The 25,072-nt window shown below is 33.3% G+C and overlaps 3 protein-coding genes across 10 annotated transcripts; 1 reads left to right on the top strand and 2 right to left on the bottom strand.

Annotated features, from left to right (window-relative positions):
- Positions 1 to 1,566: 1,566 nt before the first annotated feature.
- On the bottom strand, positions 1,567 to 10,336 carry LOC114396696 (RINT1-like protein MAG2L). 6 transcript variants are annotated; one of them, XR_003663322.1, is made up of 5 exons: positions 9,949 to 10,336; positions 9,775 to 9,873; positions 4,613 to 4,749; positions 1,943 to 4,510; positions 1,567 to 1,849 (listed from the first exon to the last, which is right to left on the bottom strand). XR_003663322.1 is itself a non-coding variant. In XM_028358800.1 (4 exons), exons 1-4 carry the CDS (start codon positions 10,253 to 10,255, stop codon positions 2,546 to 2,548), a joined length of 2,490 nt encoding a protein of 829 aa, XP_028214601.1. In that variant the 5' UTR covers positions 10,256 to 10,336; the 3' UTR covers positions 2,506 to 2,545. The 6 variants fall into 6 exon arrangements, 5 of the variants coding, with proteins under 5 accessions (XP_028214601.1, XP_028214600.1, XP_028214602.1 ...); XM_028358800.1 differs by lacking the exon at positions 1,567 to 1,849 and having other exon boundaries at positions 2,506 to 4,510; positions 4,613 to 4,731; XM_028358799.1 differs by lacking the exon at positions 1,567 to 1,849 and having other exon boundaries at positions 2,506 to 4,510; positions 9,958 to 10,336.
- Positions 10,337 to 14,806: 4,470 nt separating this feature from the next.
- LOC114396207 lies at positions 14,807 to 16,859 on the bottom strand. 3 transcript variants are annotated; one of them, XM_028358115.1, is made up of 5 exons: positions 16,606 to 16,859; positions 15,972 to 16,048; positions 15,814 to 15,876; positions 15,644 to 15,745; positions 14,807 to 15,112 (listed from the first exon to the last, which is right to left on the bottom strand). In XM_028358115.1, the coding sequence occupies exons 1-5, from the start codon at positions 16,679 to 16,681 to the stop codon at positions 14,981 to 14,983; spliced, it is 450 nt and encodes a 149-aa protein (XP_028213916.1). In that variant the 5' UTR covers positions 16,682 to 16,859; the 3' UTR covers positions 14,807 to 14,980. The 3 variants fall into 3 exon arrangements, with proteins under 3 accessions (XP_028213916.1, XP_028213918.1, XP_028213917.1); XM_028358117.1 differs by having other exon boundaries at positions 15,847 to 15,876; XM_028358116.1 differs by having other exon boundaries at positions 15,814 to 15,870.
- A 2,160-nt stretch (positions 16,860 to 19,019) lies between these two features.
- Positions 19,020 to 24,796, top strand: LOC114395041 (transcription factor GAMYB-like). Its single transcript, XM_028356729.1, has 4 exons — positions 19,020 to 19,560; positions 20,226 to 20,602; positions 23,258 to 24,254; positions 24,364 to 24,796. Exons 2-4 carry the CDS (start codon positions 20,240 to 20,242, stop codon positions 24,567 to 24,569), a joined length of 1,566 nt encoding a protein of 521 aa, XP_028212530.1. The 5' UTR covers positions 19,020 to 19,560; positions 20,226 to 20,239; the 3' UTR covers positions 24,570 to 24,796.
- Positions 24,797 to 25,072: the final 276 nt, after the last annotated feature.

Raw genomic sequence — 25,072 nt, 5'->3', positions numbered from 1 at the left:
AATACTTCAATCAATTGTTATTTAATAATTCATAAATAAAAATTTTATTATTTTTTAAATAAATTTTTTATTACTTTTATATATTCATAAATGAATATAGAAATTATTTTTTCAAATTTATAGACTTCACACCACTAATTCTAGTAAACTTAAATTAATGATCAAAATCTAAGTACAAATTTGTTTTTATTTCTAATAAATGACTATTTCATTTTTTTAACAAATTAGTATCTCAATACCTTTAAATATTTTTAAACAAATGATGAAATTTTAATTTTATACTTCCAAACACTATTTATATAAATATTTAATACTATGAATGTAATAATATATATACAAATATATCAATAAAAAATAAATTACTTAAATACAAAATATAAATAAATTACTTATATTTTAAAAATAAATAAATAACAATAATACTTATATATTCATTTTTAAATAAAAAAATTCTTAAATTGTTTATTAAAAACCAACTTCAAAAAACAAATATAATTAATTAAATATAAATACATAAAAAAATATACAAAAATATTTATTTATTAAAAAAATATTTTTACAACAAAATATTAATTTATTTTTAATGAAAAATTTTAATTCAATTATTATTTTATTAAATATTAAATTAAAAAAATAAAAAATTATACAAATTGACAATTAGTATAATTCATTCGTATGCAGTATACGACATTCCAATCCTAAAACACAGACACAACATCAACGAAAAAAAGGAAGGCACTCACGATGAGGAGTGGCAACAACAATCAGAGGCACCAACAGCGGGGGTTGACGGTGCGAGAAGAGGAAGCGAAAACAAAGGTGAAGGGGGCGCACCAACAGCGTAGGGTGTGGGAGAGAAGAGGGAGAGGAGAGAAACGATTTTAAAATTTTTAAGTGAAGGGCATTTTTGCAACTTCACATAAATTGTTGGATGCACAAGCATTTTTATTTAATGTGCGAAGCAATTGCCCCAAATAACTTACCTTCAAAGAGAACACCAGAAAAGCCAAAGGAAATGCACCAAACTGCACTTTCCCAGCCAAAAAGGAATTAATCAAGGATGACTCCAACTCCCAAAGCCACAATAACCTTAAAGCATCTTTAATGGAGTTCTTGAACTCAAAAATCCCTATCTATCAAATCTATCATTATTTTTATTCAATAGTTCTCCATGTTGAATATTGAGTTCTAGGAGAAGAACCCTCACGAACTCTTCTTTTTTAAAAAATAATATTTTTTTGCTGTCTCTTTTCTTAACTAATTTCAAATGTGAAACCACAAAATTATTCAAAAACCTAAATTGAGATTTACCACCAGACCGAAAAAAGAAAAATATTCTTATATCCTATGTGATATTATAGAACCCACAAAAACTGATCCAAGAATCAAAAATAGATTTTTCCATTAAAGATATTCTTAGTCAAGTTCTACTTGGCAGTGACATTCCAATGGTCGGAAAGTCACCCACAAGGCCACAATATTGTTGTACCTGACCAAGAGCTAATATTCTAGCACTAAAAGCAAAGAGGTGGTGGGGTTAGGAGAGGGCAGATATACGCAATCACATTGTCACAAGCAAAGAGGCTATTCTAATATCTGAACCCATGACTTCCAGGTCATAAAATAGCAACCTTACCGTCGTGCCAAGGAACATTCTAGCATGAACTGACTAAAGAGTTATACAAAGAAAAGAAAACATGATAATAAAAAAACAAATTGTTTGAATTTTGAAACAATGTCTCAAACTGAGCAACCTCTTGACTCACCAACATATTCATACTTCATTTCCTTGGTCAATCAAGAAGTTTTTGTTCGACATCTTTTGAATTTTCTGCTGAATCCATCCCGTCTACAATTTCCAAAATTAAAAGTTAAAACAAAAATAAATCATTAAAAATGCATCAAACAAAATAGCAAAGAAAAATAAACATAATTCACTAACATTCAAAAACTAAGAGCTGAGATTTTGCAGCTGGTAATTGATTTTCAGTTTGTTTGGTTCACATTTTTTGCAGCTGGTAATTGATTTTGCCGTTAAATACAATTTTCTCACTACAACTGTTTTCCTTTGAGCTAATGACATTATGGGAGTGCTGCAAAGCTAAAAAAAATCCTTGCTTTGTCAAGAGCCTTATTTAGCTAAGAAGAAACAAGAAGTCCATAGCACATTCAGTGATTTCAGAGCTCTGTTTTATTTATGGAGATCAGAGACACGATGATTTTTTTTTTCAATAAATAATGGTGTTTCTGAAATGTCGATAACTTTACATGTTGATATCTCACTGCTCCCGGACAAAGCAAGAAACAGTGGAAGAGGGGGGAGAGCTCACTGCAGAATAGCAATTGTGAATTGCCCCTCTGCATCATAATTCTCAACTTCTCATATCCCAACATTCACCGGTCTTTGAGTCTCTAGGTTTCAATGTTTCATGTGCTTATCCAATTACGCATGGAATATGTGCATTATCATTTTTCAATATTTTATGTATACTATAAGCAAATTTATTTTCCTTGCCCAAGGGCTAATACCACTTTATTGTATAAATCAACAAGCCCAAATTTTGTATCTAAGAACTTGAAGAATTTGATTAACTGATAGATGAGAAATTCCATAAAGATGCAAACACTCTGATCCATTTTCATTCCTGGACAAAAATGCTTGCATTAGCTTTTCCTCTTCTTTTTTCAGTTTCAAAAGCTTAAGAATCTCATTAATACAAGGAAAAAATGCTTGTGGGCGAGCACAATAAGGCTGAAAAATAAATATTAGTGCTTGCATGTCAGCTTCAAATTGAGTGACGCCCATCTTAAAGAACCAATTCTCACTTCTGACAATGCTCCATGAAATGTAATGATCTAGCCCCTCAGCAATGCTCCTCCACAAATCCAAAAAATCCTTTTTATTGAGACTTATCTTCATAGTGTGAAGCCAACGTTTTAAAGAATCTAAAGCTTCAACAAAATCATTGGAGACTATTAGATCAGCATCCTCTACTGGATTTGTATAAACTTGTTCATCCCCAAAACTATCATTGTTTTGAACATATTTCCAAGAAAGCACTTCAAACTGTCGAAGAACAACTGCAATAATTTCCATAAGCCAGTTGGTTTCCATTTCAGACAAGCTTCTTATTTCTTCCTCAAAAAAGCAGTCATTATCCATTGAATCATCTTGTATGGGCTTGCTAGAATCATTTTCAGCAATTTTCATCTCCAAAAAATCCACGGCATCACTCCATTCTTGCAATTTAATCCAAATATATCTGGCAGCATTTATTAACCCACACACTCTAACTATGGCAACATCATCAGAACTATCCGGACATAATTCAGTTGCCTTGAACCGAAAAAGTAATTGCTTAAAGAAATACCAGAGGAATCTTCCTGCAGTAAATCTAATAAATTGTGCACTTAATAAACTGGATGGCATAGTTTGGCAGCGCTCAATCATCTCCCAGATAATTTTAAGAAAAAACTCTGCAATAGGTGGAGCTTTGTGATCTTCGACAGTCAATAGCAGATACTCTTGCTCAGTGTCAATCCCAGATATGCATTTCTTAGAAGTCATCCATGCTTTCTCCTCTATCAGTTCGGATTTAAGTTTCTTCCAGGCATTTTTGAACTCTATTTTTGCCCAGATCTTCAGCCAATCAGGCCTATTACAAAACATTGATAGAACTGACATGCCTCTTGAGAGCTCTTCAAAACTTCCAGACACTGCCAAAAAACAAGTATCCAGATTGAGAAGGGATTGCATCTTTTTGTCAAATGCAATGATAAGGTCCACAAGGTGAAGCCATGAAGATGATACATCAGGCTTCAAATGCTTTACTTTGTATCTTTCAGTGAGCAACAAAAAAACTTTCTTTTCCAGAAAGACAGAAAGCATTTGGACCATTGCAGAGACCCATGCCTCCTTTGCACTACAACCGATAAGCCTGGCCTTGTCAATAAGTGGCTGCAAGACATCATCTATTCCTGTAATAAAATCTCTGATAACTTTATATGCCAAAGCAAACATATATTCTGGCTGCTCAGACCATTTGGTGAAATGGTATTCCATCCTTGACGCAATAGGAGACACTAATTCATCAATGGCCCAAAGCTGTATATTCTGCGTGTCTCTTTTTATAAGACTACTATTAAGCTGTCTTTCTTCCCTTCTATTTTGCAGATGCTGCAAAGCACAAAGAGCTATAAAACTTTGAGAGTAATTTCTTCTCTTATCTTCTTGCATAAGAACTAATGGATTAGGTAGGTTTGTGATATGATCGCTTCCATTTTTTGATGGAAGCAGTTTTGGTGGCCACCCAAGAGAAACGAGAAAAGCCCGATGATCTGCAAAAGCTTGTGGCCTGAGAACAGATAAAATTTTATCTACTCTAGTGTCAACAGACTTCAGGAGACAATGCCACTGAGGATGGAACTTCACAACACCAACCAATACTTCTTCAATATCACTCATGGCTTTTATGGCCTGAAGCAAATTGTCATGTTTTGATGCAGCATCCTTCAGCACAATACATTCATGAATAAGAATCCATGATCAGTTATTAATATAATATTCCAACCTACATTTATAAACTAACTAAAGAAAAGGAACAAAAATTACTTCAGAGTTTGATGAAATCGAGAGCTTCAATGAAAACATATTCCCTGTGTGGCGAGCAATGACAAAGAGAGCAGCATCTTCAAGATCCCCAACCAGAGCTTCCAACTGTACAGCAGTTTCTGAGACAATAAGGTAAACTTTACAGCAAGCTAGGTCAAGATACACGACAAAATCAGAGGCATAAGCAGACTACAATCATGAATCACCATTTACCAAACATAACTTAATACAGGAGAAGATGCAATGAAAATATCAGTGTTATCAATGGCAGATGGTGGAAGGCCAAAATTCTGCCATATAAACATGCCATGGTGGGCCTCCCTTCACAAATCGCCTATGGAAGCTGGCAAAAATTTGCCACGCCATTCCACTATGGCAACTATGGTGCCACCCGTTGTTGTCAAATAGCAGATATTGCGGCGCTATCACACTATAGTGAAGTAGTTTTTAGGGAAAATGCAATCGCAATGGCGTCGCATTGCAGACTCTGCAAATATTGCAATCACAGGCGGCTTACGTGTCGTGGAATCTCATTGCGTCGCGGCTGTTGCGTTGTTGGTTTCCAACAAGGTTGAATCTAGAGAGAAACTGCATCGACGACCTTTAGGGTTCATTGGTTCATCATTTTGAAAGAAAGGAGACCGGGTCAGGTGCTGACTGAATATTCGGGTCGCATCTGCACAGCACTTCAGAGTTGTTTTGGTCTTGCAGACAAGGTTTTTGGCTTTGTTAAAACTCACGTGCAATAGTCACAAGGATTTTTAAAAATTTACTTTATTGGTTTTTAAAACATCAAAGTCAAATTTTATGTTTTTACTTTTACTTATAGACTTGGGTTTTCTTCTAATAGGCCCAACAATAGCATTTTGACTTCTACTTCATGCAACTTTTCAGTTTTCCAAACCATTCTAGAACCTCTTAGCATTTCCACTTCTACTTCATGCAACTTTTCAGTTTTCAAGATCATTCTATAGTCACCATGTAAACCCTTTCCTCCTCTGATTCTTAGTCATAATGTAAGCCCTTCAACCCTTCCCTCCTCTAATTCTTAGTCACAATGTAAACCCTTCAACCTTTCCCTCCTCTAATTCTTAGTCACCACGTAAACCCTTTCCTACAAAAATTTTCCAGCCTTCTTTGTCTGGTGCCTTTGATTTTTTAAAGGTAACAACTTTTTTTTCTTTCTTTGGTTTAATACTCCCCCTTTTTCTTTGTCCATGTCATAAGTCTTATAGCCGACCTTCTTATTATTCTGATTTTTTTAAAAAATAACAGTATGGCAAAATAAGGGATCATCAAATCCTCCTAGCACCGATCCTGGATGGAAATATTGTACTCGAGGACAAGGAAATAGTTGTGTGTGCAATTTTTGTGGCAAGGTTACAAAAGGTGGAATTACTAGAGCAAAAGAACACTTGATGGCAAAGCCAAGGAATGTTGCAGCTTGTGCCAATTGTCCCATAGAAGTTACAGAAGAACTATGGGGATATTTTAAGGATAAGAAGAAGCAAGAGTGTGAAACATTTAAAGGGATGTGTCAACATTTTCTTGAAGACTATGGTGATAGCGATGAAGAAAGAGCTCTTGATGAAGGGTTTGCAAATATTGCATCAAGGAAAAGCACCGCTGGAAAGAAAAACACTTCAAAGGGCCTTATTGATCTTTTTTTCAGAAATCCAGAATCTGCAATTGAAAAAAAAAAAAAAAAAAGAAAAACGAGAAATTAAGATAAGAAAGCATAAGGCAGTCATGTGACAAGGAGGCTACTGCAAGGGTTCATCAATACATAGCTCGATTTTGGTACCAAGCTGGCTTGTATTTCAACCTAGTCAAGCTGCAAAGCTTTCACGAAATGCTTACAAGTGTGGGAGCCTTTGGGCCAAATTTGAGGCCTCCTTCTTATCATGAGATAAGAGTTCCACTTCTTACCAAGGAATTAGAGAATACAGAAATTTTGTTGAAAGACCATAAGGAGCAATGGGGAAGATTTGGATGTTCAATTATGTCTGATGCATGGACAGACAGAAAACAGAGATGTATCATTAACTTCTTGATGAATTGTCCGTTTTGATTATTCCTTTTCTATACAACAATTGATGCATCCAATTTTGTGAAATCTCGTGAAAATATATTTGAGTTGTTGGACTCTATTGTGGAAGAGATTGAGGAGGAAAAGGTTGTCCAAGTTATAACATACAATGGAAGCAACTATGTTTTGGCAGGTAAATTACTTGAACAAAAGAGGTCACATTTATATTGGACTCCTTGTGCAGCCCACTGCATAGATTTGATGTTGGAAGACATTGGTAAGTTGCCATTGATAAAGAAGACAATTCAAAGAGCAATATCCCTTGTTGGCTTCATCTATAGGCATTCAAGTACTTTGAGATTGTTGAGGTTCTTCACCAACAAAAGAGAATTGGTGAGGCACGCAATTACTAGGTTTGCTACATCCTTCCTCACATTAGAAAGGCTCCATAAGGAGAAAGGCAATCTTAGAAAGATTTTTGTATCAGATGATTGGACAAAAAATAAATTGTCCAAGGAAGCCAAAGGGAAGGAAGCAACAAAAACTGTACTTATGCCAGCTTTTTGGAATAATGTGCTCTATATACTTAAGGTGATGGCTCCACTTGTCAAGGTGCTGCACCTTGTTGACAGTGAGAAAAAACCAGCCATGGGTTATATTTATGAGGCAATGGAGAAGGCTAAAGAAGCTATAATGAAGTCATTTGAAAATAATGAAAGCAAGTATAAGCAAGTGTTTGAAATTACTGACAGTAGGTGGACTTGCCAACTTCATCGCCCCTTACATGCAGCTGATCACTTTCTAAACCCAGATTTGTTCTTCAGCAATCCTTCTATGGAATTTGATTTTGAGGTGGTAAATAGATTGTATGTATGCATTGAAAAATTGGTGCCTGATCAAGCAGTGAGACAGAAGATTCTTACAGAGCTACCCATTTATAAAATGGGTGGTAGTATGTTGGGGCAAAATTTGCAATTCAACAAAGGAGCATTGTCTCACCAGGTGAAAAAATAGTTTTCTTAATTCTTTAGAAGTTTAGAGTGTTACATTCATTATCGTAGCATAACATTTCTTTGGATTCGACTTTTGTAGCACCATGGTGGCAATCATGTGGATTGCCAACTCCAAATTTGCAACAGTTGGAAATAAAGATTTTGAATTTGACATGTAGTGCGTCAGGATGTGAACGCAATTGGAGTATCTTTGAACAAGTAATTATATTAATAGTTATTAGTTAATATTTTCTATTCTTATTTGCTCATAATTTTTTTTCCTAATATGTGTTACAGATTCATTCTAAGAAAAGGAATAAGCTTCAACACAAAAGACTAAACAACTTGGTGTATGCCAAATATAATCAAGCATTGGTTAAAAGATACAATTATAGAAACGAAATTGATCCAATTTCACTCAATGACATTGATGAATGCAACGAGTGGCTTATGGGGCAAATGGATGGTGGTGATGATGATGATGATGATGCTGGGAATGAGAGGGTGTTTGAGGATGAAAATAATGATTGCCTTCCTTGGGATGTATTTTTTTTAGGCTTCGGGAATTGGACAGCCAATGACATATACTACGCAAAGGACTAAAAAGAGAAAGGAACCCCTTGGTGTTGAAGATGCTATACCTAACACAAAAAGAGGCCAAGTGAGAGATCTTCATCCCTTAGAGAAAAAGAGCAAATGATAGAAGTTGAAGATAATGCAGTCTTGGAAGAATCTGAAAAGGAGTTACAAGGCATTGATTTTGGGGACTCAAAAGAAGTTGAACGGCATGCCCCATTACAAGACAATGAGGATTATGATTATATTGGGGAAGGGGCAGAGCAGAATGAATAGATTTTTTCTTGATGCTTTTAGCTTTTATTTATTATATGCCTTATTGGGCCTTGTTTAGCTAATTAGCTTTTAGCTTATTTTGATTATGTGCCTCTCTAGGACTTGTATGGCAAATTAGCTTTTAGCTTTTTTTGATTATATTGGGGAAGGAGCAGAGGAGAATGAACATATTTTTGTCTTGAACAATTTAACTTTTGAGATAATATTATGTTAATGTTTGTCTAGCTTGTTATATATATATATATATATGTATAAACCGCTATGCGGCTTCTACTATTTGGCTGTGACGCTATCCACTATATTCTGTAGCGGATTTTCAGCTTTTTGCAATTTTCTGCGATCCACTATTGACAACAATGGCAAATATGCAATATTACCATGTATGATATCCACATACATACACACATACATCCATGCTTCGTCTATCCATCCAAACATAAATACATCAAAGAAATTGATGTAAAGAAGAGCATAACAAACAAATCCTACTGCAAAAAAAGAGACAAAAATAAATATCTTCATTTCATCAAACAGTTGTTTTAGATTTTAGCTCTTGTGACCAAAATAAAATGTATGACTGGCAAATCCAGGACCTAAGTCAATGGGGCAATTTATTATTAAAAAAAATACAAAATCAATAATAATTTTTATCATAATATGAAAATAAAGGCATAAATGTTAAAATCATAAAATATTAAAATATCTAATCAAATAATTACATACCTTATACTTGAAAATACAAAAATTAGGGGACGATGAGTTCAAATATATAAAATTAGAAGGGACAAAATATAAAATTCAAGAGATTTATTTATAATTTTCGCAAAAGTTAGGAAGTGCATTTGCACACTCTCGAGCATACATAGGTCCACCATGTTTAATGAAAACAACAAGCTCATTCCTGATCACAAAAATCATACTAACATGCCAATCAATCAACCAACTAATTTTGCATTTGGTGGCAATTCCATGCAACATTTCCGAGGAAAAAACAACTAAAAGAACAGCAATAATAATAATAAGAATAGAGTTTAATACCTTTAACCGTTTTACATTGTCATCCAAATCCAATTGTGAGTGTATAACCCTTATTCAGATAATAATAATAATAATAAACATCCACCAAAGCATAACAAAAACAAAAACAATAAAAGAAAACTCAAATTGAAACCCCACACATACACACACAATGACATGACACAAGTTGAAGCCACCAAAAAATAAAAGCAAAAAATAAACGAAGCAAAAAAAAAACACATATAGTTACAGAGATTCCAAAACAAACTCACCAACATAACACCGAAGAGACTCAATTCGGTTCATTTCGCTCGCCAATCGAGGAATCCCCTCACTCAACACCCACTGAAACCTCTTCGAACCAATCCCCTCTGAACACAAAACAAAACATCCCAAAAAAATTATAAAAAAACAAAAATAGAAAAAAAAAATACATAAATATTTACTTTTTATACGTGGAGAAGTGCGGAGGGAGAGATTTTGAAGTGCGAGGGAGAGACGCTGGAGCGAGGATTTGGCGCTGAAGGAGCGAGAGATCCACGAAACGGTGCGTTTCGTGAGGTGTTGGAGGAGCCGGGACTCGAGTTCGGAGCACAGTTGAGAGAGCGAGGAGGAGAGAGGGAGATTAAAAGATTCGCGAGATAGGTCGCGTTTGGTTCGGAAGTGTTGATCCAGAAACGCTAAGTGTTGGGGCGTGAGATCGGCGGTGTTTGGCAAACGGGGAAGAGGAGGAGAAGGAGGAGGTGGCTCCATTGTTAGTAACGTGCTGTTAGTATGATTGTGAGTGTGCAGTGATGTGTAGTAGCAGTCTTTTTGGGGTGAAGGGAAGTGACGGACTGGTTTTTCAACGTTGGTTCGGACTAGTTGGGCTCTTTTATAAAATAAAATAAAAATTAACTTTTGTTAAAATTCACTTAATTAAATTTTCATATTACTGTTTAACATTTATTTTTTAAAACTAAATACTTAAAAAAAATTAATTTCATTTTACTATATATCATTAATCATCTTTCGTTAAATGATTATGTGATAGACAAGGTGTTACAAGATCACATCGTGTCACAAACATCTCGTTATGATATTATCACCTGAATTAAATTTATCATTTATCATTTTATCTGAAATTATAAAATTTATCATTTATCATTTTATCTAAAATTAAATTAATTATTTTGATAAAATTCTCCATTGTCATTTGTTAACTAAAAAATTGTTTTTCATATTAATTTAAATAAGTTTTTGCATACCTGAAAAATATGGATCATTTTTATATTCCTACCTAAATTTATTTTTTTGTCAAATATCTACGTGAAAAAAATAGTTTCATTTTACTACATGTTAATTCCTTCCTGTTTTGAGGAATAACGTGATACAAAAAGTATCATATCATCACGTCATTCACATGTCATTATCACGTCATTAAAGATTGTCGACGTCACAATGAGATGTTTTTGTGACAAGATAAGACGTGATGACATGACACTTCATTTGTCACATTATTTGTTACAAGTGATAAAATGAAAATATTTTTTTTTAGGTATTTAATTGGAAAAAAATGAATGTCACGTAATAATCTAAGAAATATATATGTTTTGGATATGAAAAACTTAATTTTGCTTTTTATTTTAAAATATTTATTGATAAATATTAGACTAAAATATGTTTGTCCCTGTAAAATTATCCAAATTATTGTTTAATCTCTACAAAAATTTTCGTCCCTACAAAATTATAAAATGTTATGTTTTGACTAAGGGTTAGGTTACATATCTCATGCTTGTCCACTAAATAAGGGCCACCTGTAACTCCACTTTTATTTAAATAAGTTTTTTAGTCATCTAATTTGTTTTTTAAATTTAATTTTGTCCTTTAATTTTTTATGTTCAATTTATTTCTCTAATTTTTTTACATCAAATCAATTTGGCTCTGCAATTTAAATTATTAGAAATCACACTTTGTAGCGGTTTAAAACCGTCACTAAATGAGTTTAAACCATTACAAAATTTAGTTACATGTGACCATTATTTAGGTTTAATTTGGTCTTCTAATTTTTTTTGGGTTCAATTTGATTTTTAAAATTAGAGGATCAAATTGAACCCCAAAAAAATTAGAAAACCAAATTAAACCTAAATAATAAGTTAGAGGTAAAAGAAACTAATTTAAATACTTTCTATATGATTCAATGGTTGGTAAATGATGATACAATCCATATTTATTATAAAACTAGTCTGCAACCCGTGCACATATTTGGTAAACGACTTTGCAAATGTTGATTAACAGCAAAATAGAGTTAAAGTCAAATACACAAAAATGCAAACCTATAGCCGCCGAAGTAGGAATAATGGCACCAGAAATGACATTGTTTCCATAAAATAGACATCAAGAAAAAGGCTCACGAACAACATCAATATCTACTGGAGGGGCAGCAAACAAAAACTACAAAACAAATCTCCCACAGTAGTACCCACATCTTCGTCTGAAGTAAAGAGATAAGCTACTTTTTTCTCTTAAAAATAAAAAAAAAGAACAAATAAGATAAACCCAGTTGCAAATGATGTAAGCACTGTCACAACTATAGATAACTTTGCAGCTTGTGAGGTTCCTCTTCTAAGTTCATTTGCCACTCTAACACAGCAAACTTAGAAATATAAAATTAATATTCAGCAACAAACAAAAAACAAATAGAAAATTAAATGACAACTAATTGATTTTTTTGTGATTTCTTTTATATATATATATATATATATATATATATATATATATATATATATATATTTGGTAGGTAATAACAAAAACAATGATTACAACCATAAAAAGGTTAAGGGTGTCCTTACCTTGTTGCAACCATGAAACCAAGTGCTATCATCATTTCCCATCCATTGATGTTAATACTATAAATAATAAAATTTGCTTTTAATCTTTAATAGCAAAGCAATACTAAATGATACGAAATATGTTGGTAAGAAATTGTTTTCAAAAGAAAATATAAATTCAAAGGTGATAAGTTATATCACATTAAATGACCAAATTCTAATCCAACTAAAGATAAAAGTTAAGAAAGGAAAAAACAAAAATCAACTACCTTCTTCCTAGATTCAATTCATATAACTTAATACAAATTCAATTCATATACCATAGTCCTGCACATAAAGAAAGAATTAATTGAAAAAAAAACTCAACTTTGAATATGAAAATAACTTAATACAAATTCAATTCATATACTTTCCTCCCACAATTAATAAACTAAAAAATGCATTAATTCAATGATAATATTTTCAGCAGAAAATAGAAAATGGCCATTAGTAAATGAAAGAAATGGGAAGCCACAAAAGAAACCAAAAATATAGCAGAAATATAGCAACCACAAATATAAGAGCCAAGTGAAAGAGCAGTACCAAACATGGAATCACATATTTGTAATATTTCTTTTCTATTGATTTGCTTGAATTTTCTTAGTTGAACATTTTTCATAATAAAAAAATAACATGTGTGCATGCATACTGTCAAGAATCGACCTTTCCAAAAGTTTAAACTATTTAGGGGAAGACTCGTGAATGGTTATAGATATAAAATGCCCCCTCACACAAGTACTTTGCACTTGAAGCCTGGACAATGCTCTGGCCCATGCTAACTTATGCTAAACATGCACTGGCCCAACTTACCTTATGCATGGACAATGGTTCATTAATGGTTCTAATTCTAACAGATACGTAAGAAATGGAAAATATAAAACGTAATAAAATGTCTCTATAGAAGCAATCATTTGTCACCTAAACAAAAGGCAACAGATCTCCAGATATGCTTGTGTGCATGTGTTTATTGAAGCAGGCAAAAAGAAAATTGGGAAATAAGAAAATGCCTCTATACTTGCATGCGTTTGGCTATTGCAATAAAGGGTTGCACATCTCCTTGTGTACCAACAATAAGCATGACTTTATTCAATGGTGGGATGTAATGAAAGTCTGTTTCATCAAGTGAGTCATCAACAACATGATTTAGTTGTTTGGATCGAGCGAAAATAGCCTCAGGTTCAACATCTACAGGAACTTCAAATTCTACAGTTCCATCATCTTTTATAGTAGCAATTATGTTCAACAATTTAAGCTGCACAGTTGTAAAAATCAACAGAAGGACCAGCCATACATGTTTAAAAACAAAAATAAAGACATGCCATTCATAATAATGAGAAGAAAATAATGCATGGTTCATGATCTAATCCTATTTAAAAAGGCAACACAAGTAATTAGTGAGTACTGCATCCAACATCTATATGTTGCTCTTGTTCTTCTTTTCCTAATAACTAAGAAAGAGAAAATTGAGGGATAATCATTAAAAGAAATTATTTCTTAACTTTCCTAGTATTTTTTTAATATAATGTGTGCTAAAAAAATATTTTATTTACAACCAATATCAATATTTATCAACAATTTATCAACAAAATACATTAAAATATTTATCAACAATTGGCTAACCAATGCCACCACAAAAATAAAAGCCCCTATAGTAAGAGGAAAAAGAAAATACGCATGTAGTTGACAAAGTTGGAATTTTAAAAAAATTAAAATAGCTACACGTGTTTTGCTTTTTTCCCCAACAGCGACCCGTTCGCACTGGCTTTCACGCTCCCCTAGCTTTTGTTTGTGTTTCTGCTTTACCCCTTCTCCTTCTTCAGTTCTTCTTCCTTTTCACTCTCCTCTCTCTCAATGCTAAATTGAACCAAAGCTTGCAACTTGGTAAAGACAAAAACACTTGCAAAAATGAGGGGTCTTTTGGGTGCAGTAATAGGAAGGTGGAGTAGTAGGAGTTAGCCCACAACAAAATTAAAATCTCTGTTTTTTTATTTTTAAAATTGAATGGAGCACGAGGTTCTTGCATTTAAGTTGTGTCCATTTCTACATGATGAAAACTGATGATAAGATGACTTCAAGAGAGGTTGTTTGTTTATGGACCATTCTAAAAGCTAGTTCTAGAGTTCTTTCAATTCCTAGGATCGATAAGCTATATATCTAAGATATGTATATATCATTCATTTCATCAAAATCTCCGCTAGCTGGACACAGGTTCATGAAACTTCTAGTGCTCCAACTTCTGCCACGAGTTACCTTTATCATCAGCAACTATATACTTAGACGTATCTCTCTCACTCTCACACAATTGATGTGAATCACTCTAAGCTTAAATCAATAATAAGAATCTATCTAGCTAGCTTGCCAGTGCAAGGACATTTACAATCTTGGAAAGTGATACTTTTCAAATTAATAGATTAGGGAAATTTTATGTACAATTGTAGCTAAGGATTATTATAAATTAAAAGAAGATCAACTTTTTTTTCACTATGATATTAGTAAGAATGTTTTATTGCTACATTTAAAAGATGCAAAACAGGAGAAGGCCAAGTTTATACATTACATATGATTGAATTTGAATGCAATAATACTCAATAATAAAATATAGTAAAAAGGAAAAAAAAATCCCTACTATTTATTTTTGGAACTTACATAGAACGATGGTTCCAATAACCCATCTGCTAGATTTGGCTCTAATTATAGGGCGACCATGCCAATCAACACTTCCATCAAGAGTGAGTTCTTCCGTGTCACCTTTGAACTTTACCTGCATAGTGATTTCAACATTGAAAACAAATGGCACCATTCTCAGCTAGTACTTATTAACATGAGACCATGTAGTACTAAAAATAGAAGTTGATTTATGAGCAAAGAGCACACGACTAAGATGATAAAATGGTCTTTATCATAATCAAAGTAATGTAAATTTCTGCCTTTGAAGATCTAAAGATCCTTGATTTTCTTTTCTGAATGATGAACTAATGATTTTTCTTCCTGCAGTCTCATTTATATATCCTAATATCCCGAAGTTATAACAATTCTAATAACCAAACAATTCTGACAATCAATAACGAACTAATTAACACTACTTATCTAACAGTTGACACTACAACTAACACCAATAATTGTATATTAATATATATATATATATATATATATATATATATATTATGATCAGATTGAAATTTTTTTAGCTCAAAACATGTATTAATGATAACAATTTCGGAAGAAAAATTATACTATTAATTAGCATAAAGTCAACAAAAGGGGCAAAAAACGGGACAAACAGTTGTTTAACCTGCTTCTTTTCAATATACAACCCACTTGTTCTATTTTCATAAATCACAAAACCCAGCATAATTGTCAAAGCCGGAGAAAGCGCCATAAGACCCAACGACTCCTACAAAATAAAAGCATGATCAATGGATACATTAGATCATCATTTTGATACCACCAGTAGACACCAACCACATAAAGTGTGAACCCAACAGAAATCCCAACCAAAACCAGCATCTTCCTCTCCCTCTGCACCTGCCAAAACCACACACACTTATAAACAGCACAAATTCTAAATTTCATACACTAACAACAACAACACATTGCTTCAACCATGAGTACCATCACACCTTCAACGCACTTTGTTTCCTTAGAATATCATTGGAGTTGAAAAGCACAACAACAATCCAAATGGCCACAACAAACCCTGCATTGCAATACCCAACAAAAGTGATGGATATGACGGAAACAAATCACCCTAGCAATGAACAACCAAACATCTATTCAGGAGCACATGAATTGAATCCTAAACACACACATAACTGGTGCTTAAATATATTTAAGCAAGAAAACAAATCATTCACACCGAACATCTATTTAGAAATCAGAATCAAAATATATTTAAGCACATGGATTGAATCCTAAAGAGAAAGTGCAAAGGATTGTATTGACTTCTTTGCATGCATCCTCAGATAACTCAACTCACATTGAAAACAGAACATGAAGTCAAAAGCAAATTGGGAAGTCTAAGCTACAAATCAATTAAAAAAGGAACTTGAGAAGACCCATGAGAAAGAAAAGTCATGGAACCTCAAGCCCGTGGATCAAAAGCGAAAAATGCAAAATGCCATTAGGAAATAACTGTTTGAACTTTGAACCTAGGAATTTAATTATATGGGGTCAATGATTCTATGAGTGTATAGGAGACAATAACATTTAGCGAGAATCGTAAGAATGAAATTACAATACAGCTAGAATAGTTACAAATTCCAATGATAGGGAGTGGATGAGAGACAATACACAACGGGAGCCAGAAGTGAGGGAAAAAAACAGTAATCATCAACCACTTTAGAAAAAGAAAAAAAAAGAGAAGAGTATCGTAATTGTGTCAATAGTGACCTCTCCATCAAGCAAATGTAAGCGATTGAACCCGAAATATCACTGAGCCACAGACACCCTGATCCAAATAAAAATCGCAAAAAGATATTGTGAGGTGGAGAGTTTACATGCAAATCCAGATAATTAAGCACGGAGGAAAATGCATAAAAATTATAGCTTACCTCGTAGACTATCCCGTAAAACTCTGAACAATATCAGAAATATAAGTTTAAGGAAAAAATAGCAACGAAGCATCTAAAAAAACCACAAAAAATCAGACAAAAAAAAACATAGACACCGTTTTAATAAAATCAAAATAGAAAAACCACTATCTTCCTCTTAACTTCTCCAACAACTTCTTTGCCAAAGCCGTTATTGTCACTATAGCCTGTTCCAAAAAAAAAAAACCACAAAAAATCAAACCAATCAAAGAAAAAGAACCCGAACCAAAATCGCAAAAAATAGAATGAAGATGGAAGCCCTTAATAGCTCTAAAACTCAACCGAAAACAAAAGAAAAAAGTAGAACTGAAGAGGACACCAAAATGAAGAAGAAAGAATGGAAACGGAGGAAGCAAATTGGTGGGGAAATGACACAAATGAAGGAAGCAGGTTTGAAGTTGGTAGGGAAATGACCGAAAAACGCTGAAGAAAAAGCCACGTGCATCACCAACAGAAGTGACCAAAGCTAAACACTCAATGTGACAGAAAACGTGGCACAAAACCAAGACCAAGCTGGAGGGGCATAAAATGACCAAAAAGCCAATAAAATAGACAGGTGTCATCAGATGGAGCACGGGCACAATAGTAATTTTCCTATACTTCTCTTTTATAATATATGATATAGATAAGCAAATATGATGTAAAAAAATGCTTTTGAAGTGGGACTTAAAATACAAATTATGTTACCATTTTGGATAAATAATTTTTTTATCTGACAATTCATAGTTATTTTTTAAAATGGATCAAATTTTACACTTAAAATTTTAATTTTATGGTATTATTGTTTTTTTTGTTTTTTTCAAATGTAGGTCAACCCGCTAAATCTCGTGTGGGCTATGCGGGATAGGTGTAGGCTTGCTAAAAATGGACACTTGAAATTCAGACTTCTTGGGATGGGCTTTACAAGTTGCAATTTTTGCATGTTTACCCGCATGTCCATGTTGAAAAAAGATTCAAAATTGATACTGATTTTATAATTGATTTTGAATTGAAATTTCTGTATTTGATATAAAATTTTATATTGAGCTTTATTTCTAACTTAATTTTACATTTAAATATAAATCATATAACTTTAAAATCAATTTTAACTGAAATAAACTTTACAAAATTAATTTTATTCAAAAATAATTTTTTTGACACTCATCTAAATACGTATTAACTTCTAGTTAGACTCAATTCCCATAGTTTAAGAGAAGAAACTAGTTTTTCAAAATATGATAGAACTAAACTTTGAATATGATGGATAGAAATACTCACATTTAATACTTAACCATGCCCCAAACATGATTTTCTTTCCTCTAAAAAAATACATATGAGAAATCATAAAAAATGGTTGATCCTTTCCTTCCCTTGTTCTTTTCACAAACTCAAGTGACAAACACGATAGCAAATCGCCTCTTCTAAGGAATGCGATGCTGGTTTGGATTTTAAAATAATAACAAATAAAATTGATAAACAAACCTCCCAAAAAAATAAAATAAAAACACCAATAATTTAATAATTCTCCCCATGATCGTTAAGCACATTATGATCTCATGAGATATAATGACCATATTATGTGCCCTACTTTTTAGCAACTCAATATATTCCCTTTTGATTCAGTCATAATAGCACGAATATTGCACATATAGAGTTACTTCTCTCTCTCCCTCTGCAACTTTGGAATAAGAAGAAAATCTTGGGTCATGGCCTCATGGGTGCCCATGAGAGAGAAAATAGGAAAATAAATATTTGAAAATGTACTGGTCATTTCGTCCCATCTATTATTTCTCCTTGCTTTTCTCACTATATGCCATTTGAACCCCTTCAATTTAAGTTCATTTTTTACGAATGAAAAAATAAGGTTAATTTTCAACTCATATTTTCATTTTTTATTATAAAAAGATCTTTTTATTTTTTAAAAAACTTTATTTTGATCGTCTTGGTCATGATTCATGAAGTAAAGTTTTCATAGTGTTATATTTATTTTTAACTGATAAACAATAGTGTTATAATTATATTTATAATCTGGTAAAAAGAATTATATTTATAATTATAAGAATAAAAACCATTTCTCATTTCATTTCACCACTAGTGCAAATAAGCTCAATGTACTGATCAAACTCTTTTCTCTCTCTTCAAACTCAATCTTTTCTTTCCTCTTCATGTGGATCTGTACTTGGTTCTTTTCCTTCCATTTTTTATTAATCAAAATACTTTCAATTTCAATTTCATGTCATTTCTGAAACCTCTTTCTGGGTTTTTCTTCTCTTCTCCTGTTTTTTCTCTTCTGAGTTGGCAATTTTCGTTTTGAGATTCCTGGTTGTGGATTGTTTCTCAGAAATGTGTAAAGTTTTCTTCTTTGTAGCTGTGTTCAGTGTTGAATTTAAGAATGTGATTCCGTGTCAGGGGCAGCTGTGATGTGATTCCAGATCCTCTTGTTGCTTTCTCAGAAGTGATTCATGGTTTTTTTCTGCTTGTATCGATCTATTAATTCATCAAAAAACCAAAAAGGGTCCTACCTGTATCCCATTTCCATTGGTGTTCTTTACCACAATTTCTTAATTTCAAAGATCAGTTCATGGATGCTGGCTTACCATAGATACTGGGGTTCGTTTTACTTGGAAATCTCTTTGTTCAGGTGGATTTCCATTGATGTATATTGTAAAAAGCATGTTATTTTTATGATATGTTCAATTTTATTTTCAATTCTCGTATAACAATTACAGTAAGTGACAGGAGACCACGGTTTCTCTTTTGTCTTGCAAAGTCTGTTATGAATGAGTAATTAAATGTTCCAAAATTGACAAAAAGTATAATTGCAACTTTAGCTTGTCATAATTGTTCCAGGTACTCTGATGATTGCAATATGTAAGATTAATTATTAGATTTTGTTCTATTTTATTTTGTGTTCAGAAGATTTTGATGTGCTGGCTACTTTTGGTGCTGGAAAATTTTATATACCTTTGGTTTTTGGTTTCAGTTTATTTGTGGGGTTTAAATTGAGGTTGTGGTTACCTTATTATTCTTTTTTTACTTGTCTAATTCCTGAAAGTGATAGACATTATGGAAGTCATGTTTTCCCTTGATTTCGATTCTTGAATTGGTTGATCAGTATGTATGTAAGTTTGGACTTTGGAACTTCACAAGTTTTTATAGTATTAAAAAAATTTATCTTATTTCCAAAAATAAAAACTTGAAATCTGAATTCCATGCTGCTAAGTATTACTTTTAGGTTGAGTGATGCTAGGTTGCTGCATTTCTCCCTCTCCACTAAATCTTCAAAATTCCTCTCTACTTTTGCAGGCATATTGACAGCTATGAGTAGTGTGACTAGTGGGGGTGATAATCGAAAAATATCCAAAGGTCGTCGGTCATCATCATTAGAGGAAGAAGCTGGAGTTGGAGGTAACATAAGAGGAGAAAGTCCTCTGAAGAAAGGCCCATGGACTGCAGCAGAGGATGCAATTTTGGTAGAATATGTCAAAAAACACGGACAAGGCAATTGGAATGCAGTACATAAATATTCAGGACTTGCCCGTTGTGGGAAAAGCTGCCGTCTACGATGGGCAAATCATTTGAGACCAGATCTAAAAAAAGGTGAATTTACTGCAGAAGAAGAGAATCGAATCCTTGAACTACATGCTAAGATGGGAAACAAATGGGCTCGAATGGCTGCAGAGGTTTGTAGAATTGTAACTTCTTTTAATGTTTTGCCATTGTATATTATGCTAATGCTTTTAGCTAAGTTATTCAATAAGCTTATCCACATAGTCACTTGTCTTATATCTTTGGTTGATGACATGGAGAGCACTCACACACTAAAGATGAATTTCTGGCATGGACAATGCTATATTAATAGAATATAATAGTATTTTTGTCTGTAAACATATCTATAAATACGGAAGGCTCATGACACATGGCAGTTATACACTATTCTCTGGATCTTGGATGTGTTTGGTATAGGTCTTTTAGAATCACGGAGTCAGAGAGAAAATTAAAGAACTGAAAGTTTGTATTATTGCTATCATGATTCCTGATTCATGCTTGGTGTTCCCTCCCTGGATATATTCAGATTTGGATACTGTGATTCAAACCCCTGTGGTTGAGACATGTAAGCTTTATTGCTATTCATCATTCATGCATGATGCCCCCTCCCTGCATAAATTTTGATTCATTCTTCTTCATGCTTGCAAATCTATAGTTTGCCTCTTGTACAATGAAATTTTCTTTTGGTGATTTTGATCCACTTGGATTATATAAGCTTTGTGAATTTGTTGTGGTTATATCATTGCAATTTAGTAACATTTCACAACTTTTGGCATTATTTAGCTGTAATATTTAAAATTTATGGTTTTGTGTGATGTGATTTGAATGGATAATTATTAGTAGTGCTACATATCTCCACTTTTTTATTCATTGTCTCAGATGGAGCCTTGTTTTCTGATTTTTTTTTTTATCAAGAGCTTATAAGGTTATATGAATATTCTGTTGATTATATTACTGTAATGATTAATAGGTTATCTGATAGTAAAACTAGCTAGGTCATTCTTGGATTGGGTTAAAGAGCCATTTTAGGTACTTCCTCCTCTCAACTCCAACATTTAAAGGCCAATTTAGTGCTTTAATGGTGTGGATCTGTATCCTGTACATACCATTTATTTCATCGGCATATGGTTTGGGTGTGGTTGGTTCGAGAGTATGAGTATGACATGGTGAGACTTGGGATACAACTTAGCCAAAATTATGAAGTTTGCATTAATGATTAATAGGTTATCTGATTGTAAAACTAGCTAGGTCATTCTTGGATTGGGTTGAAGAGCCATTTTAGGTACTTCCTCCTCTCAACTCCAACATTTAAAGGCCAATTTAGTGCTTTAATGGTGTGGATCTGTATCCTGTACATACCATTTATTTCATCGGCATATGGTTTGGGTGTGGTTGGTTGGAGAGTATGAGTATGACATGGTGAGACTTGGGATACAACTTGGCCAAAATTATGAAGTTTGCATTTGTGATGGTGAGCATGCATCTGCTCAGTGTTGCTCCTGTGCATTTGTGTAGGTGTCTGTGTATGACTGTTGGTGACAATAAGTTGTGCTTGGGTGTTGCCTTTGTTGCAATTTGCACCTTGCTGTCTTTTATGCAATGTGGTAATGTTTTATTATATAAAAAAAAATTTATTATGGATGTAACTGTATTTTAAATTTTTTAAAAATATTGTGTGATACCATTACAGCACCTGACCTTATCCATGCAACGAAGAATATATTACTGTACTGATTATATTATTGAAGATATTGTCTTGCATATTCTATTGATATTCTACTGTAATGGCAAATAAGTTATTGGTTGATATTCTAGTGATATACTATTTCTATTTTCAACAAATATAGGATACACATACTTATTATTGCTCAAGTTACAGCAACTAATTATGAATCTAGTTACAGTTTATCATAATTTTTGAAGAAGCCATATAAGTTAAAATAATATTTCCAAATATGTGTTGTCAGTAGTTCATCTTTATGCACTTAAGCATGTTCTGTGTCTATCATTGAGATCTTTGAGCAATTATAGCAATATACTTGCAGCATAAAGTTTAAAAAAATTTATGTGAATTAATCTGATAGTTATTTTTTCAAATAATAGTTGTTTCTTTGGAAGACAATATCTTGAAAACTTTGGTAGTATTAGTATAGCATTAAAATCTGATGCCTTTGAAAATTTCCAACATCCACAAGTTTAAATGGAGAAATGTGGAAGAGGAAAATATAATTAAGTAAAATATGTAGCTCTATAACTGAACTGCAATAAAACCTGTTTGTGAATGCTGTGTTATGTGGATGGGTACTATGGTCATATTGCCGTTACATACATGATAGTGTAGCACAAATGCAGAAAGAGACTACACAGTATTTTAGTCCTAATTGAAAATCATATTTATCTGCCAGAAAAAATTAAAGTACTAGAAATTTTGTCTACTGAAGCTCAGTTCTGATAATTGCTGGCAGAAAGTATGACCAAAGCCATTGTGAGAATCTTTTGGGGACACAACCTAAGCAGGCTTCTTGTCACATTCTAAGGTTAGCTTGCACACATATGCACACAAAGTATAAGAGGGTGGATGTGAAAGAAAGGAATGGAAACGGAAGGCAGAGAATTCGATATTAAGTTGCGAAGTACTAACTACATAATGACTATATTACCCTTCTTTACACATTCTTTCTTAATTCTGTCTATTAAGTATTTTGTGTTATTGAGACCAACTTAGTTTTTCATTTTCTTTTTGGGTTTTCAGTATTTGATTTTGTGTTCATTCCTTTTGTCTGTTTCAGTTGCCTGGACGTACGGATAATGAGATCAAGAACTACTGGAACACAAGAATCAAAAGAATGCAACGAGCAGGCTTACCAATCTACCCTGAAGAATTGTGCCAACGGATACTTAATTGCAATCAAGAAAGTCAAAATATTAGCATCCTGTCAAATGAAGCCTCCCAGCATGGTGATCTGTCACAAACAGACTTTGATATACCAGACGTGGAATTCAAAATTTTCAAATTTCGTCATGGTCTATCACATGGACAGTCAATATTTGATATGCCTGAAAGTAGCTTGTTTGATCAAAGTTCAGACTCATCCCATAGTTATAACTTGTTCCCAACTATGCGTCCTACAAAACGCCCTCGGGAGTCAGAAATGCTATATGATAGTTTTGAAAGTTGTACAATTAATGCTGCCCCACTATTTGATCAGTATGACAATTATACTTCTGAAAAAATTTCTGACCATCCTAGGTTGTCTCTTCCACGTGATCCCGTTCTTAACACCAATGATCAGTTTAATGGTGATAACCTTACCGGCAGCCATGCCGCATTAAATGGCAATGCCTCTTCTTCTGTGCCCATGTTTAGGGCCATGAAGTTGGAGCTCCCTTCACTCCAATATCCTGAAACTCAACATGGTAGCTGGGGCACGCCTACGTCCCCGCTTCCTTCACTCGAGTCTGTTGATACATTGATTCAATCTCCTGTTGTTGAGCCTATTCTATTAGATCCCATTTCTCCGCAGAGCAGTGGTTTGCTGGAAGCGATAGTCCACAACTCGAAAAGCTTGAAAGGCTCAAACAATGATTTATTATTACAAGAAACAATTGGTACAACCAATGAAGTAGCTAAGAGTTCAACCTTGAATCATTCCTTTCAGACAAAATGGTATGAACTAGGGGAGCCAAATTCCCCCTTTGGTCAATCTGCTGCTTCAGTTCTAATTGAGTATACTCCTGTAAGCATGTGCTCAGTGGATGGCCCCCAATCAATTGAAACCACTCAGGGTAACACACTAACATTTAATTCATACCATTTAGTTCTAAATATGGAATGTGCCCATATTTAAGTTGTCTCATTAATGAAGCTTCCTCTTGTTTTTTCCATTGTTTACAGATCATGATGATAAGCATGAAGCACTCACCACCCAATTTCCAGACAGTTCCAGGAAGAAAAAAAATATATTGAAACAGATGGATTATACACAGCCAGATGCTTTACTTGACTTAGGTTGGTTTGGGAATAGCACCGAGTATGGAAGTGATCAATCTGTTCTGCAAGATGCTTTAAGTGCACTTCTTGGTGAAGATTGTCAGCGCTAGCCATAGCAAGTAGGTGGGTATAGATGCATTGTTTTGGCATTAGTGTATTGCCTGTTCATGACATAACTTCATTTTATTTTTTGTCAACTTTCTTAACACTATTTGGTTCTTTGTTTTTTTTTCTTTCTCAGTCATCTTTAGAATTTTATGTTGTGATGATCAGAGATTTTATGACACATTTCAATTTGCTTTGATGTTATAAAGTTGGTGGTATGCATTCTATCTCATGTTACTTAGTGTTAATATTAGAAAGATTGGTATTTGAAGAAGGTTATTAGGAAAAAACATTGAACTCATCTAGTTCAATTGTTTTCTTGTAAGAGACTTGTTCAGGCTGAAAATGTTTGCACATTACATGCTTTATGCTATATTTATTAACATAATTAAACAAAAATGCAATTAGACACGAGGTTTAATTCTTTATTTAATAAGGTCAGGGAAGTTTTGCTGCAAAAGAACCTCAGCGAAATCTTGTGAGGTATAAGAAGTAGTGTCAACCGAAA

This window comes from Glycine soja, chromosome 18, assembly GCF_004193775.1.
Source record: "Glycine soja cultivar W05 chromosome 18, ASM419377v2, whole genome shotgun sequence".
NCBI classification, from domain to species: domain Eukaryota; kingdom Viridiplantae; phylum Streptophyta; class Magnoliopsida; order Fabales; family Fabaceae; genus Glycine; species Glycine soja.
This window is presented reverse-complemented; position numbering and strand designations above follow the sequence as displayed.